The sequence below is a fragment of the Merops nubicus genome, unplaced genomic scaffold (genome assembly GCF_000691845.1).
Source record: "Merops nubicus isolate BGI_N331 unplaced genomic scaffold, ASM69184v1 scaffold3224, whole genome shotgun sequence".
Lineage (NCBI taxonomy): Eukaryota > Metazoa > Chordata > Aves > Coraciiformes > Meropidae > Merops > Merops nubicus.
Genome location: NW_008603478.1, coordinates 7,391 through 23,403, shown reverse-complemented (window position 1 = coordinate 23,403; position 16,013 = coordinate 7,391). Strand labels below are relative to the sequence as shown.

At 40.7% G+C, this 16,013-nt stretch overlaps 1 protein-coding gene across 1 annotated transcript in view; it reads right to left on the bottom strand.

Annotated features, from left to right (window-relative positions):
- KIF13B (kinesin family member 13B) overlaps nucleotides 1-16,013 on the bottom strand; it is a gene marked incomplete at both ends in the record, with an annotated part of 60,300 nt that overhangs the window by 42,658 nt on the left and 1,629 nt on the right. Inside the window, 8 exons of the mRNA XM_008938664.1 lie at nucleotides 1,104-1,214; nucleotides 3,884-4,096; nucleotides 9,171-9,282; nucleotides 9,712-9,824; nucleotides 11,855-11,989; nucleotides 13,911-13,998; nucleotides 14,384-14,564; nucleotides 15,653-15,745. Coding sequence (XP_008936912.1) covers nucleotides 1,104-1,214; nucleotides 3,884-4,096; nucleotides 9,171-9,282; nucleotides 9,712-9,824; nucleotides 11,855-11,989; nucleotides 13,911-13,998; nucleotides 14,384-14,564; nucleotides 15,653-15,745 — 1,046 coding nt within the window. The remainder of the gene's footprint in view (nucleotides 1-1,103; nucleotides 1,215-3,883; nucleotides 4,097-9,170; nucleotides 9,283-9,711; nucleotides 9,825-11,854; nucleotides 11,990-13,910; nucleotides 13,999-14,383; nucleotides 14,565-15,652; nucleotides 15,746-16,013) is intronic.

The window sequence follows — 16,013 nt, the reverse complement described above, 5'->3', positions numbered from 1 at the left end:
ATACTGCACAAACCCTAGTTCTTATCCCTCCCCTGAAAAAAATCACTTTTTCTACAGCTGCAAGGCTCATGAAAATCCCAGCTCCAAAACACTGTAACATGCTGAGAATTTAGAGGCAAAGAAGAAAAGAGCTAAAGCAAGGAGCTGTACACAAACATCAAGGCAGATTTAGTCTGGAGCGTTGAGTCCGTTACTTCAGTTTTTCAACCTCCTCGCACACTCTGTTTCTATGCCAAGAAACTATTGTGCAGGATGACAGCAGAAATTTATTATCATTCCTCTTCTTCTTCACCCTTACACACAGGGAGGAAAATCCATGGTAGGAGTTTGCATTGAGAGCCAGGAAGCTCTCGTAGTCACAAGTGGCATTTCTGACAATGGATCTTTAAAACTCAAGTCAACACAGTCTATTCTGATTGTATCATCTACAAGAGGGCTTTGCATCAGAGGCTCCGTTCTCTCCTTATTTATTACCTGCTATTCATCACCTTTCAATAGCCCTCCTCCTCAAAAGCTCCCTCCTGCAAATATATACATCAGCATTTGTGTGGCAAGAATTGGAAGTGTCATGCGATAATCGTGGCAACCTGCACAGTTTTTCAACGCAGCCATCATATCCAATTGTGGTCTGAGGCCCTAAATATCAGTGTAGGAGGTATCAAAACACCCAGGGATCCTGAACAGCTCTGTTTTTTAATACTCTGAATGCCCTTTGCCTTGTGGATTGAGGCACTCTGTACATCACCTTGTGTTCAACGTTCCTGACACTCCGTCTTTCACCACAAACAACAGTTTTCCTGTCTGCAGAGTATCAAATCCCTGTAATCCTCTCATCTGTGGGTTATTATTTTTTTAAATAACTTCTCCATTTGCATACAGTGATAATTTATTATTGTCATTGGAATAGTAATCTGGGAGGCACCCAGCTATCACAGGAATTAAGTGCAGCTTTTCAAAAGGGCAGAGAGCTTGACCTACTTACCCATAAATGTGGGGAGAGATACAGACAATCTCTGTGAGCTGGCAGACAAACAAAACAAACCTAATTTTCATAAAAATTAGGGGGGGAAGAGGGGGGAGAAAAGGGGAAGAAAGCAGCAAACCTGTGCTATTTCTTCAGTTTTTCTTAATTTTTCTTCCCAGGTCACAGTCATTTCCTGAATCAACTTTTCTGATTCCTCCAATCGTTCTTTTAATTCTGGTGATTTCATTGCCTGCAGAAATAAAAGGAAATAAAACAAGAAAGCTTGTTGTGCTTTGGTTCTTTTTTTTTCGCTGTCACACAGATGGGGACAAGAAGAAATATAACTTTATTCATTTTCCAAGGCATCCTTACCAGTAAGTAAAGGGGGTTTTAAAATATGTATTGCATATAAATGAGGAATCCATCCAAAAGTTCATTTAATTAGTTTCAAGTACAGATGCTAAAGTGGAGTTTATGTACTTCAGTGCACACCAATTACATGATGCTGGCAGATTTGCACAAAGATACTCAAAAGCAAACTAACCTCATTTCTATACCAATACAAGTATCCCAAATGACTCATATCTAAACCAATCTCATTTCTCAAGATACTGCTGATCTGGCCACCATCATCTCAGCTGTCATTCCCATCCCTGTTACTTTAAACTGCCATGCCACCAAAATAGTTTTATTATTCACTTGATATGGCCTGATGGGTGGGTTTTTTTTCTTTCTATAGCAACTACTGAGGCATCTGAGGTGTTCTGGTTGTCCACCTCTACATACAGAGTGGATATCAAATCCATCACAGCTCTAATTTTGTTTTGTGTAATCGTCAAAGGCTCATGTTCTATCCAAGGATTGACTTGAGAATAAGATGCCCCCAACTGTCACCCATCAGGCACTCCAAAAATGGAAATGACATCAACATTTTTGTACTACACATATTCACTTCCTCCAGTCTCTGTACTGGAATATTCCTCCTCTGAACAGGAAGCCTGGGGACTTCTTCACGTTGTGAGTTTATTGCTGCTAACAAGATGAAAATGGTTTTGGCTGGTAGGTAGGTATTTATGCAAGGCAAATTAAACAATGCAAACATCTCTCTCCATCAGATATTTCCTTACCACAAAACCCAAAAGTCCTCACAGGAATCCAAATCGGAGTGGCCTCATTACACTACAGTTTGTTCAAGAAAAGGAGCAAGTGTCAGAAGTGGAAAATCCTGTTTTAAGACAGGAATTTCCTCTGCCTCAAAACACAACAGTCTAGGAACTTTCAGCTGATGTGTCCTGTGTAGTCTTTTCCTTGTTGAATATCTCAAACACCTAAATGCAGGGTAAAAGGGAACATGAATTCCATCCAGGAAGGAAAGTGAGGCCAAGGCCATCTCCAGAACAAAGATTTTTCATGACCAATAAAACCCAGTCCATGCAAAGGTGTTGGACACTACAGAGCAGGACATGAAGATGAAGCCCAGTTACTCTCAAGGTCTAAGTCTTGTTTTCCTACTTATTTAGACCTGAAGCAAAATTTCATAGAATGGTTTGGGTTGGAAGAGACCTTTAAAAGGTCATCTAGTCCAACCTCCAAGAAACCTGCCCCCTGTCAACAAGAAAAGATCAAAATGTGTGTAGAAAAGAAAAGGGGAAAAAAAGATAATGCCTTATTCTTCTGGGGGAGAAAAAAAAATCAGCTGTCAAGTTCTGTTCTGATTTGGCTGTCCAGGAGAGAAAAGGAGACTGACACCAGAAGGAAAAAAAAAACCAAACCCACAACTTGGTAACCTCTACATTTGGAAATGAGCTTTGAAAATATAACCTCCCTGTCATAAAGGGTCAATGTTTCTGTTCACTCCAAAAAAGTTATGTATGCACATTGCTGTAAGAACAATTAGATGGACTAGAAATTTAATAAACTGAAAGGAGTACAAGACAATGAATGTGGGGTTTGACCTTTACTGTGTAGCCTCTTAAGAGCAAACTACACCATTTTTTTTCTCTGCTTTTTGTTAATGCCACTGAGATGACAACTAGGGTGGGACTGTAATATTTGGAAATATTTATTACTTCACATTTAGGAAGCACTACTTCATTACTTCAGAAAGCTGTCATTATTTTGGCATTAATGCTCACAAATGAAACAAATAGGGAGTACTTTCAGGAGTACTGTTAAGTTTGTAGTTCATATTTTGGAGGATTTTTTAGATATTTAACTTCAGATAGCTTAAAGAAACTGACAGCCACTTATTGGATGCCTATCATATTAGGTGGCTCAAATGAGAACAGTCCAAAATTCACCAGTCATTTCTACTATCACAGCCAGCATTCCCTCTGTACTGTAATCATGTTTCTGAGCTGCAAAACAGATGGATTATATCACCACTGCTTGGCCACATTTGAGAACAGAACTCAGAATTCTGCAGGTTCTTGGCCTTCACCTCTCACTGAGACCATGCTCTTTGCACAATTTCACTGAGGTAGCCATGCAGACATTCATAACATTGTCCACTGCCTGGGAGAGGTTCAGCTGAGAACAGTTAAAGCCTGTAAGCATTATTTAACTGAATTCACACCTCGCAGGATGTAGCCACACTGAATTCTTAAACTACACCAGCAAACCTCTGCCTATAAACCACACAATCTTGACTCCACCCCTACTCTGCCTCTGTGTCCTCTTGCCTTGGTGTGTAAAAGTTTGGTGTGTATAAGTGTGTTCAAAGAGAAGCTGGTATCTCCTGTTGTCACCTGCGTTTCAAGACTGCTATAAAGAAAAATGTAAAGAAGTGATATAAAGAGAGATTTCTCACAGATAACCACGCAGCCATTCTTTGTGGTGCTCACTCTGGAGAGACAGGTAAGGAAGCTCTGACAAAGGGGTTTGTAAGACTGCCTGGCTAGTCAGGAGTGCCACGTGTACCTCTGCTTTCGTGAGCTGCTCTCTCAGCTTCTCCACCTCCTCGCGGAGCTCCCGGATGATGCGGGCGTTGGGGTCTTCGTTCACCACGGCGTGGTTCACAATGTTCTTGGCCCTGTCTGCATACCTCAGTGTTGACAGGGTCTCGTCATAGTTGTCTGCAGCTGGACTCACTGTTGCTACCATGGCAGTCTTGCTGTTTCCACCAAGGCTGTCCTGCAAAGTGGGAGAGGTTGTAAAGTTAAAACCGGAGATTTCGTGAGTTTTACCCAGTCAGTGAACTTAGACAGTGAATAATAACCTAGAGTTGGGAGTAGATGGGGACAACGAGTAAAATAAACAGTTTTGTCAGAGCTCCTCAGTTCAAAACTAATATTTTCAGCTGTGTAAATCAAGGAAAGTTGTTATTTTTAGTTTGTTTTTTAATTTTTTTTTTTAAGCACATTTAGGAAATGTCATTCTTGGCTTTCAGAATCAGTTTTAGCTTAAACAGGAAGGAAAACAGTCCTTTTTTTTTTGGCTTTATGGTGCTAGTAAGGGCTTCCAAGCTTTACTTTTATGTTTTCCACAAATATAAGCACTTCAGCATTACACTTCTCAGATACTATTGAAGGAGCTCACAAAAGAGCATGATGAGTTCAGATTATCTTGTTTCAAAGACTGGAAGCGAGAAGTCTCCAGTAAGTACTTAATTTAAATTAAAGATCTCCTCAAGAACAATACAGCCAATTTTATTCTTTTAAACATTTCAGAATGGGGCCCTTCCCCCCACACTTACATAGCTTAGAAATCTAAACTGAGTCATGTAAGAAATTAGCCTTTTGGAATCTGGTTGACAGAAGAAGGGTGTGAAACCACATTCCTGCAAGGCAGCATGTCAGGGGAGTGGGGGAGAGGCAGGCAGGAAGCATTCAGTCTTTTTATTGATCACAAAAATGTGGTTTCCAGTTTTGGCCGGTCTAAAAGATAAAATAATCTGATTTAAATTTTGCAGGAAATATTTTTTGGTTGTTTGGTTGGGGTTTTTTTTGTTGATTTTGTTATTTATTTATTTAATATTTTTTTGGTTTGCATTTTTACCCAATATCTCTAAGACAAACCATGCTATTAACTTTAGTCCTCAATATCTCTCAAAATCTAGGTCAGGCACTGCCATTAGAACAATCTGACTACATTAGCTGCTTGTCCAACCATTTCAATTACAAAGCTTTCCCTAGCAATCATTAAAATGCCCCTTTAAGTATTTCCTTAAGACTATTTTTTGCTGCATGATGCCTAAAACAGTTTGACAGCAGTCTGGCTGCTTCAGTGGTCAGACAAGGATGGGCCACAGTGACTGAGGGTGCTTCAGTGCTGCACTGGTAGCACTCTCCTGTCTCTGGGCATGGAAAATAGGCTGGTAGCTCTTTAGGAAGACAATATAGAATCATGGAATGGCTTGGATTGGAAGGGACCTTTAAAGGTCATCTAGTCCAACCCACATCTTCAGCTAGAGCAGGTTGCTCAGAGCCCCCTCCAACCTGACCTGGAATGGTTCCAGGGATGGAGCTTCTATCACCTCTCTGGGCAACCTGGGCCAAGGGCTCACCACCCTCAGTGATTTCAGAACACTTACACTAGTCCAAGTCTCCCTCTTTGAGTTTCAAACTATCACCCCTTGTCTCACTGCAACAAGTCCCTCCTGCTAAAAAGTCCCCCCCCACCTTCCTTCCAGGCCCCTGGCAGTCCTGGCAGCCCCCAGCAGGTCTCCCCAGCTGGAGCCTTCTCCTCTGGGGCTGCCCCAGCCCAACTCTCTCCTGCTGGGCTCCCAGCAGAGGGGTTCCCCCCTCGGGGCATTGCTGGGGCTCCTCTGGCCCCGCTCCAGCAGGTCCCTGGCTCTGCTGTGCTGAGGACTCCAGAGCTGCCCCAGCACTGCAGGGGGGTCTCCCAGAGCTGGCAGAGGGGCAGGATCCCCTCCCTGCCCTGCTGCCCACATCACAGAGTTTAAACATCTAATTTCATTTGTGCAGTGTTCAGCACAGTGAGGTACACCAGCCAGGTTAGTGCTGGCAGGTGAGAGTATCTATAGAGAAGTCAGCTGAAAAGAACAGTCTCACAACTGTTTCAGTGTGGGGTTTTCCCCTCTGAGGAGTGGCCAGTGTTTACTCCAGTAAGTACATGGTTTGGGAGGATCCACTTTATAACACAGAAATGTTGCTAACATGAGCACATGACTCATTTGGTGGAATTTCTGACCCTACAGAAGCCAGGACTTCACTTCAATCTATCAGCAGCTTTCAGATATTAGGAATGACACCCTGCAACTGCAGTCCCTGCTTTGCTAGCCAGATCTGCTTCTAAATCAAACCTTACCACTTTACACTTTGGGAATCACTGCACTAATTAGCTCCAAAACAGGATTAATTCATTATTTGAATTGCAACTACAGGCAGCTGAGGGGCTGTTAGAGTGATACACAATAATTCACAAAACACCCGTTGCAAGTTGGGTCAAGCTCCTCCTGCAGATATTCAAATACCAAAATGTCTGATAAAGTTTTATGTATAAAACCACTATTCTGATTTCACTGGTTTCCTTAATATTAAGCAAGAAAGGTAGACAAATAGTAAACCAGCTTCTCATTAACAGACAGCATTTGTACATCACCCTGGAAAGGCTTGTATGTGATAGACACACACAGAGTGGAAATAAATAAGATTATTTAGTTATTTCTAAGACTAAACCTGACCAGTCTTATCTAGCACCAAAGATTACTGTGAAAACAAAATGTAGAGATCAGAAAGTGAATTTTTAATAGCAGTAAAACTTGCCAGGCTTCTAATTAAAATGGGGAGATAAGATGTTTGTGCCAACACAATTTGATAAAACCAAGAAGTTTGGTTTCCAAGAACTCAAACACCAAGAACTTGAGGTCACCTGAACTCTGGTGGTTTCTCAGATTTGTGGAGAGATCCTATATGGCAGCTATGCCTTGTGTTAGAACACATATACTCCACTTCAGCATCATAATTAAAAGTTGAAAGCTAAAGGAAGATATCCCACCACCTCATGGCTTCTACAAACAAGCCTCTTTCAAGGAAGAAATCTCTCCTTTGATCATTAATTAAAAAAATGTTTAAATTTTCCCTGTTCAAAATAAAGCCTCTCTTCAATGAGCTTGTTTGTAAAAAAAACCAAAAAGACCCAAAGCTTTTGTTTGCACTTAACATAGCTGGATGTTAAAGACACAAAGAAGGTTTGCTTGAAAGAAAGCAGAACAAAAGCAGGCCTCTATTTATGAGCTAAAGCATGTGCTGTGTATGGCCATGGGCAGGGCAGGCACAATGCAGCAGACAGGTGCTAAACAGGAATTTGAGGCTGCTCACTGGGTTTGTTTAGAAGTGGGACAGCATAACAAATTCTGACAGCACCACCAGAAATTCATTAGGAAACTTCCCACTCCTCTCCCTCAGACTGCTGCAGCCCCATCAGGAACCCAAGCACACATGCCACCAGAGCAAACCCTCCTGGGTTTGTTCCCATCTTTATAGAGAGCCAGAAAGCTCTTGTTTAATTAAAAAACTCAGTGTTAATAGACAGAGGCAAAAACATATTTAACACTAAGAAAGTCTCAGGGCAAGGAATGCTGTGAAAGGAGGATTTATTTTGCTGTAGAAAAGCACAGACACTATTTCTGTTCAGCCATTATGATTTTTGTGTAGCACTCTTGACTGGTCTATTTGATATTGATTTATTAGGATGAGAGGAAATGGGCTCAAGTTGTGCCACAAGAGGTTTTGATTGAATATTAGGAAGAATTTCTCTCCTGGCAGAGTGGTGAGGCATGGACCCAGGCTGCCCAGGGAGGTGCTGGAGGGGTTCAAAAATATGTAGACATGGCACTTGGGGACATGGTTTAGTGGCCATGGGAGTGTTGTATTGATGGTTGGACTTGATGATCTTGGACATCTTTTCCAACCTTAATGCTTCAATGAGTCTATGTCCAGTATCTGTGATGCCTACACCAGAGAGGAGAGAGAAATCATTTCACAGTTGTCATGCTGAAGGTTCATGGGTGGGGAAGCAAAGCAGAGTATTCAAGACAAAAAAATCCAGCCAGAGCACCTACAAAAGTAAGAAGCCCAAATCCAAGCTGGTGATGCAAAAAATCAAGATATCTTCCCAGATTATATCTTTCTACTAACAAGTATCTCAGTTGCTCCTTGATAACAATAAAACAGAGCACAGGGAAAAAAAAGAAACTTGGTAAGTTAGCACTTCTGTGAGACATGGTTACAAAACATCCTGGCAATCAATTGATGAGGGAAGAATTTTAACAAAATGGCAGCTTACAAAAATTAAACTGAAATCATCCACATATGATGCTTAATTCAATAATTCTTCAAAATCCATGTCAGCCACTCAAGCTGTAACAGGCAAGACAGGTAGAAGAAGGACAAGCCACCTCTGCTGGCTGGCAAGCTTTTTAGAGATGTGGCTACATCTGTGCTTGCCACCCTTTCAGAGAATGGCAGAAATCCAGATGATGACTGTACCTAACCTCAAATTTGCACTCCCAAGATTTTTTGTCATCACCACACTTTACAACCACTGTATCTAGGAAGAAGGAAGAGGAACAAAACCAAAAGCTTGCCTTTTAATTCAACATACATAAAACTCGTATTTCACAACTGTTTTTTTCATCTAGACCCTACAGATCTTCATCCAAGTGTCATCATGACACACTCTTTTTTTTTCCCAAAAAATAACACCAAATGTAGTCCTAGGCAGTAATTTAACTGCTCCTTTGACATGAACATGGTGTACAAAGTCTTCTGACCTGTTCCTCAGGATAACTGAGGTAATGCTCTGCAATTATACTTAGCTGACAAAAGTAGAGTATATTAACAAATATATTAGACAATTAGGAAAAAGCAATAGTCTTAATCAAAATCTTCAAAGATAACTATGCCAATATGTAAAACTCAGTCACATGTGGCAATAGCCCAAATTCAAGGTTGTGTGTGAAGCTGTACAGAAATGGATCCATAGAAGATAATGCTTTGGGGTTTTTTTTTAGAGTTCCTTATTCTTTAGTCCATCACACATCAGCAGAAGACAGGGAACATACTTAGTCTGTAGAGCTACTAAAGGTTTACATCCAGCTAATTTTCCAAAGACAATTATGGTTAACATCAAAACCACAAAATGAGGTGAATGACCAGTGGTTTTATTTCACTGAATGAGAGTCTTCTCCCCTCTCTCTCCCCTTTCCTCTTTAAAAAAACCCCAACAAGATCAGAGTACTTACCTTAAGTAACCAAGTGAGCACAGAATCACGATATGGAACGAATTTGTTCTTGTTCTTGCCAGCAGCCTGATCTGCCAGGGCAGAAATAACCAGCCCAAGAGTTGTGAGGGATCTGCACAGAGAAAACCAGCAGTCATTAACAAGTGTAAATATCCATGAGTCAAATGCATATTTAGACAGTCACTTCCTCTCCAAAAATGAGTTCTGGGGCACAGTTTTCATCATTCTTCTCTCACTGAAGTCTACACCTTGGTTTAGTATTTTTTTTTCAGCCTTAGTAATGATGTCTTCACAACACAATTGTGTGAAGAGTTGCAGGAACACAAGTTCTGAATGGAAAATGCCAATCATTTTAAGTAGGCAGAGATCTCATTCAAACATCTAAGAGTAGTGCATGTCAGAAAGAGAAGCAGAGAGAAGGGAGGAAGAAAACTGGCTACAAGAGCTTGTATTGACTTCATCCCATTCTGCAAGAACTCCGTATTTAGCAGTCATGACTGTAATGATGAAAAAAGGAAAAGAAACAATTGCAGAGTCTTACTTGTTAATGTTGCTTCCTTCCTTCAGCCTGTCTCCTGCAGCACCAGTCTTAGTTGCCCTTTCACTGCCTGCCAAGTCCACCAGGCTCAGCTTGCCCACCTTCTCCCCTGATGTCTGCAGAAGGAAACAGAGAACACCTACTGTTAGTTCACTCAAACTGAGTTACATGGTTTGACATATTTTCAAACAAGAATTGAGCTTCATTCCTTGGTGTAGACTCTCTACAGCTGTTCCAAAAGCTCTGAAAGTCCTTGGATTTGAACAACAGTCTCTGATAACTCGCTAGCTGCTGCTCCAGAAACAAGAGGAGGATTTGAAGTGGTCAGACACACCAACAGAAGTTTAGATACACTAGTATCCTCAAGACAGCTCAGAAATCTCTGGAGGAGGGGAACACAGGGTACATGTAAAATGTTCAAGCAAGAAAAATGCAGAGGGAGCCCAGGCCAAGGAGGCACAGAGACAGACAGAAGGTCTACAAGCTTTGCTGTTGATCTATCACCTTGAAAACAGTCTCCTAAAAATCTTGGGAAAGTGAGAATAACCATGATAAGAAGCACGTTGTAATTTATGATAATTGTTACAATTACAAAGCCTCCTTTATTGTAACAGCTTCCTAGAAACCAACCCAAGCTATGTGAGTGTTTCAATCCTGTAACACAGACTTTGCTATAAATCCTTTTATTGCATTTAACTCAAAGTGACATTCAGAAACACTCCATGAATTTCATATGCCAAGTTCAATTTGAAGAGCTTGTGCTGTCTGCAGGAAGAGTTTGCTTACATCATGCTTTTCTGCAGCACCTATGACTTCAGCCTCTCTGTATCACAGCTGCAAAGTGCAACGTTCCACTAATTGAACAGGATAATTAGGATCAATATGCTTTCAAATATGTTACTCTAGGCCACTCAAAGTATAGTATGATCATCAGGTCACACTGAAATATGTTGTTTCCAGGACTGAAAGGACCAGGAGATGGGAAAACAGAGAAACCTGTTCCAGAAACTCACACAGTGGTCATTGGAAGATGCAGAAAAGACAGACAAATCAGAACTACCACCTTGCATCCAGGCTGGCCATGACCACACAAAAAGTATGTATGGTGAGTATGCAGTGCAGCCAGAGCAAAACCAGAATAACCAACTGGGGGAAATCAAGGAGTTTAGCTGGTATGGCTGCTGAATTAAGTACAAAGGGATAAAAATCTAAATGAAGAACAAGGAAAATTGTTTAGAAAGGAAAAGCCTTGATGGAGACTGAGAAACAAGGAGGAAAAAAGCCAAAATACTCATTATGCTTTACATTTCATTCAATATTTAGGCACATACACACATTAGATTTGCTTCATGGGCACTCAAAGTTTCTCCAAGCCTTTAAAGACATTGAAGAATTACCCAAGCACACAATCTATCAACATAGTTTAAAGAGTTTTGGTATGTGAGATCTATTTCAATTTTAGTTTATCACCATTTTCTATGAGGGATTAAATAATGTTAACATAAATGTCTGTCACAACCCCCTGCAAGGCATATTTACATATAAGGAAAAGAAAAACACTTTCACATTTAAATGGCCTTTAGATATTGAATATATATAAATTAAAATATTCATGTCATCCAATGCAAAATGTTTGAAAGGAGTGTTTCTGTTTACAAAGCTGACTGTTTATACATATTTGCATGAAATACCCCCTTGAAGGAGATTACCAGATGTATGCTCAGGTGTTCTTCTATTTTTCATCTACACTTTGTACCTTTAGTTTCTGCTCCAAGTCTGTACCACACACAAAAGAAAAGTTTCTTTAGTTTAGATTCTAGGATTAAGAGTTCCTTCCTGCACCCTCAAGCAAGTCTGCTCAACTTTGGGCCTGCAGTGTTGCTTTCCATTTCAAAAAAAAATCCACATTTCCAATTACAACCCTATTAAAATGGATTTCCCTGCACTGGGGCACAAGCACATGAGCATTACAAGGACTCAGCCAGACAAAGCCATGAGCTAACCTGACCCAGTGCCAGCAGTGCACAGAGGGCAGGAGACCTCCCAAAATCCCTTCCAACCAACGTTTCTACGTGTCTATGAAACACATTAAAGGGAGACACACAGCCAGGCTTGACATTTGGGTCTCATAACTTGTTGTACTCACCCCAGACTGTGCATCATAGAGTGTGTGGGTGAGGATGATCTTGAAGACGGCGTGGGAGCGACTGCTCTCCTCGTTCATGTTGGTTGCAGCCACTGTCCGAGATTTGTTGCCCTCAGACATCAAGGACTCGATGTCCTAGATACAATTTTCAAAGCCAGAAGTATATCTGCATTAACATCCTTTTCAATTAGCTACCAAACCAATCTGGTTTGGGTAAATACAGCAAGTATTTCACTAAGTTTCCCAACATTTATTCATAAAATCTCAGATCTGGTTTGGGTAAATACAGCAAGTATCTCACTAAGTTTCCCTAATATTTACTCACAATATCTGAGAAAAAAGATATTGTCATCACCACTTTAAAGACTAGAAATCACACAACATTGTGATATGCATGTTCATAGAATCTTTTGGGTGGGAAGGGACCTTTCAAGGTCATCTAGTCTCTGAGCAGGTTGCTCAGAGCTCCCCCAGCCTCCCCTGGGATGGTGCCAGGGATGGGGCAGCGACCACCTCTCTGGGCAGCCTGGGCCAGGGGCTCAACACCCACATTGTAAAAAATTTCTTCCTTGTATCTAATCTAAAATCTCCCCTCTCTTAGTTTAAAATCATCATCCCTTGTCCCATCATAACAGGTCATGCTAAAAAGATTGTCCCCATCTGCTTAGATATTCAATTATGAATTCAAAATTACATATATTCAATAATATACTCAAAAATAATGCATCTGGCTGCACATAGCAAGACTCAGATGTAAAAAATTTCTTCCTTGTATCTAATCTAAAATCTCCCCTCTCTTAGTTTAAAATCATCATCCCTTGTCCCATCATAACAGGTCATGCTAAAAAGATTGTCCCCATCTGCTTAGATATTCAATTATGAATTCAAAATTACATATATTCAATAATATACTCAAAAATAATGCATCTGGCTGCACATAGCAAGACTCAAAAGCAAAGAAAAAAGTGAGGAAACAGCAGTTCATGTTTGAACACTGTAACATTTTAGGCTCAGCTGTCACACACATGTTCTTGAAATCTGTGACACTGACATAAGGCTCAGAGTTTTGTAAAACAGAACTGCACTGAACAGGTACATTCCTCCTACATATAAGGCTTATAAAGTCCTCTGATATATTAAACTGTGATACTCAAAAATACATAGCTCCCCTACTTCAGTTTTACAGCAATCCTGTAAAACAGTTAAAACTTTAGAGTCTTGGGCCTAACTTTTATTTAAGCATATCTAACTGGATGATGCTAAAAAAAATGCTAAAAAAAAAACCCCAAAATAATCAATCTAAACACCACCACAGGCCACTTTGACTCTGTGTGCTGTGTTACACAAAGCTGTTGGGCAACACATACAGGAAAAGCATGTCATGGGTCTTGTCCTAACAGAAACCACCAAGAGAGGACTACCTGGAGAGACTGCAAGAGGGTGACTGCACCATTCTCCTGTTTTGCTTAAGATGCCAGAATTCCATCCCATATTTCCTCATTTCTCCCCCACTACATCAATGCTTCTTAAAAAGTGGGCATTTTTTGACTGCATCTGTAAACATTTACTAACCAGCAAAGGAGTCTCATGCAAAGTTCTCAAGTGTTTGCCTTGTAAATGAACATTTGTTGATAGCTGCAATGTGTCTGAGTGCTGCTGGTAAGAGAAATTACTCTGCAACAGCATGACAGCCAAAAAGTGACAAAATGTGCTACTGAAAGCCCCTCTCTGCTAAATCCTGCTCTGTAATTAATCACTAAATGCTTCCTCATGGATACACTGAACACACAGCTCAAGTTTGGGAGGAAAGCAGTTTTATGAAATAGTTGAATTACTTCCAGAATTATTGAATATTATTATTGAATGAAGATGAGTTTCTGCTCTTAATTCTGTTCTCCCCAGTGAACACAACACAATAATCCTACAGCTCTCTTGCTCTAAAATCCACCCTGCTGCCATGGCAATTAGTAGGAGCTTAATAATCTTGACCTGCTCAAGGGACAGCACCCTGATGTTTAGATTGGCAACACAAGCCTTTCATAAAATTGATCCTTACCTTGTAGCTAGCAACAGCTAATTTGGACAGACCATCTACATAAGGCCCATAAACACTGTGTTCTCTCACTTTTAGTGTCTGACGGCTTCTGGTTGGAAAAAAAAAGGTTATTTTTAAGCACATGACTGACTTAAGACAACATTTACAGAAAGGCAGTTTCTCAGGGACAGATCTCAAACGTGATGGTCTTAAAAACACCATAATAAAGCACAGGACAGTGACTACAGTGCAAACAAAAAAAACCCTCTGTCTACAAGTAAAATGCAGACATAGATGTTTTTGTCACTTCATAAAAGCCAGCATCAGGGTGAGTTTAATCCAAGCTTTTAGTCCTACTACTATATTTGGATTTAAAATCATGAGATCAGGAAGAAGCAAAAGCCACCTTATGCAAATGCCTTAGATGGGATCCATTAAGGCAAACTGGTTTGGAAAGGAAGAGTGTATGACAACCTATTACACAAATTACTTGCCCTTTGGGGTCAAGAAGATCTCTGACTTTCTCATTGTATATCTCCATGTAGGATACTTCCACTTTGAAACTCTGCTCTTCATTTTCCTCTTTCTGGGCTCTTTCAAAGAGTCCACTGCAAAGTCTAGGGATTAATCCAGGCTGGTCAGCAGTACCCATCATTGTGTATGACTTTCCAGACCCTGTGTGATTGAATCTATGGTTAGTGGACATGCAGTAAAGTATCTTGGTTTGCAGAACATGAAAAAGAAACAGAGCAGAGGTGAAAAAAATAATTGGTCCATTAGAGGAAGATATTTGTGCAGTTTTCAATGTTAAAGCAACCAAAGCATCAATTAGCTAAAGACTATTTAATTAAAAGGAGAAGCAGAACAAGAAATTTAGTTCAAACTGTCAAAGGACATTTTTTCAGGTAAATGGCCATGCTGTTGAAGACAACCCACTATAGCCCACGTTCAGAATGATAGGATAGTTTGGTGGGAAGGGACCCTAAAGATCATCTAGTTCCAACCCCCTGACATGGGCAAGAACACCTCCCACTAGACCAGGTTGCTCAAAGCCCCATCCAACCTGGGCTTGAACACTTCCAGGGATGGAGCATTTACAGCTTCCCTGAGTAGCTTGTTCCAGTGTCTCACCACCCTCAGAGTGAAGAATTTATTCCTAATGTCTAATCTGAATCTCTCCTCTTCCAGTTTGAACCCATGACCCCTCATCCTATCACTAGAAGCCCATGGAAAAAGTCCCTCCCCAGCTTTCTTGTAGGCCCCTTCAGATACTGGAAGGCTTCAAGAAGGTCTCCCCAGAGCCTTCTCCTCTCCAGGCTGAACACCCCCAACTCTCTCAGCCTGGCCTCACAGCAGAGGGTCTCCAGCCCTCACATCACCTTCACATGTGCCATAATGAGAAAAATCAGTTGCATAAGCATATTAATTTTTGCACATGACATTCAAACTGATGATTAAAGATGTTTCTAACTGCAGAGGCAGAATATATGAGTGATGCACTTGAACTCAAGGACGATCACAATCATTTCAAAGATTACAATCTAAGGCATGAGAAATAAGGGTAGCCAGCAGCAACAGACACAATCCTATTTCTCATCCTGTCCACCTCCTATCTGATGTTACAAAAGAGAAAAACATTTCTTATCTACAGTACAAGGCACTTCTCCAGAAACAATGTCACAACGGCCACAAAGAGCCTCCAGTTGGGACTTAACACCTTTTGCATCAACAGTACTTTTTGCTTATGTCCAGAAGGGACTTACCAGTTTGCCCATAGGCAAAGATGCAAGCATTATAGCCTTCAAAGGCATTTTGAAGAATATTCTCTCCAAGGCACTTGAAAACAACATCTTGACCTAAGAAACAAAGCACACAAGCTGACATCGTAACACAGCAACGGATTCCTCCTGCCCCCTGATGTGGATCCTTCATAAGTTATTTAAAAGCAAAGAGTAAGTGTTTTCCTGCTGGTTTTGCACCAGGAAACATATTTAGCACCCAATATTTGCTCCCTCTACAAAAGCAAGACCATCAGTTAGTAGATGTGCTCCAGATTTATGCTCCTGTAAAAATGAGAAGGTGTGATTTTCATGTGCTTAAAACAACATCCCATCGATGCTCTTA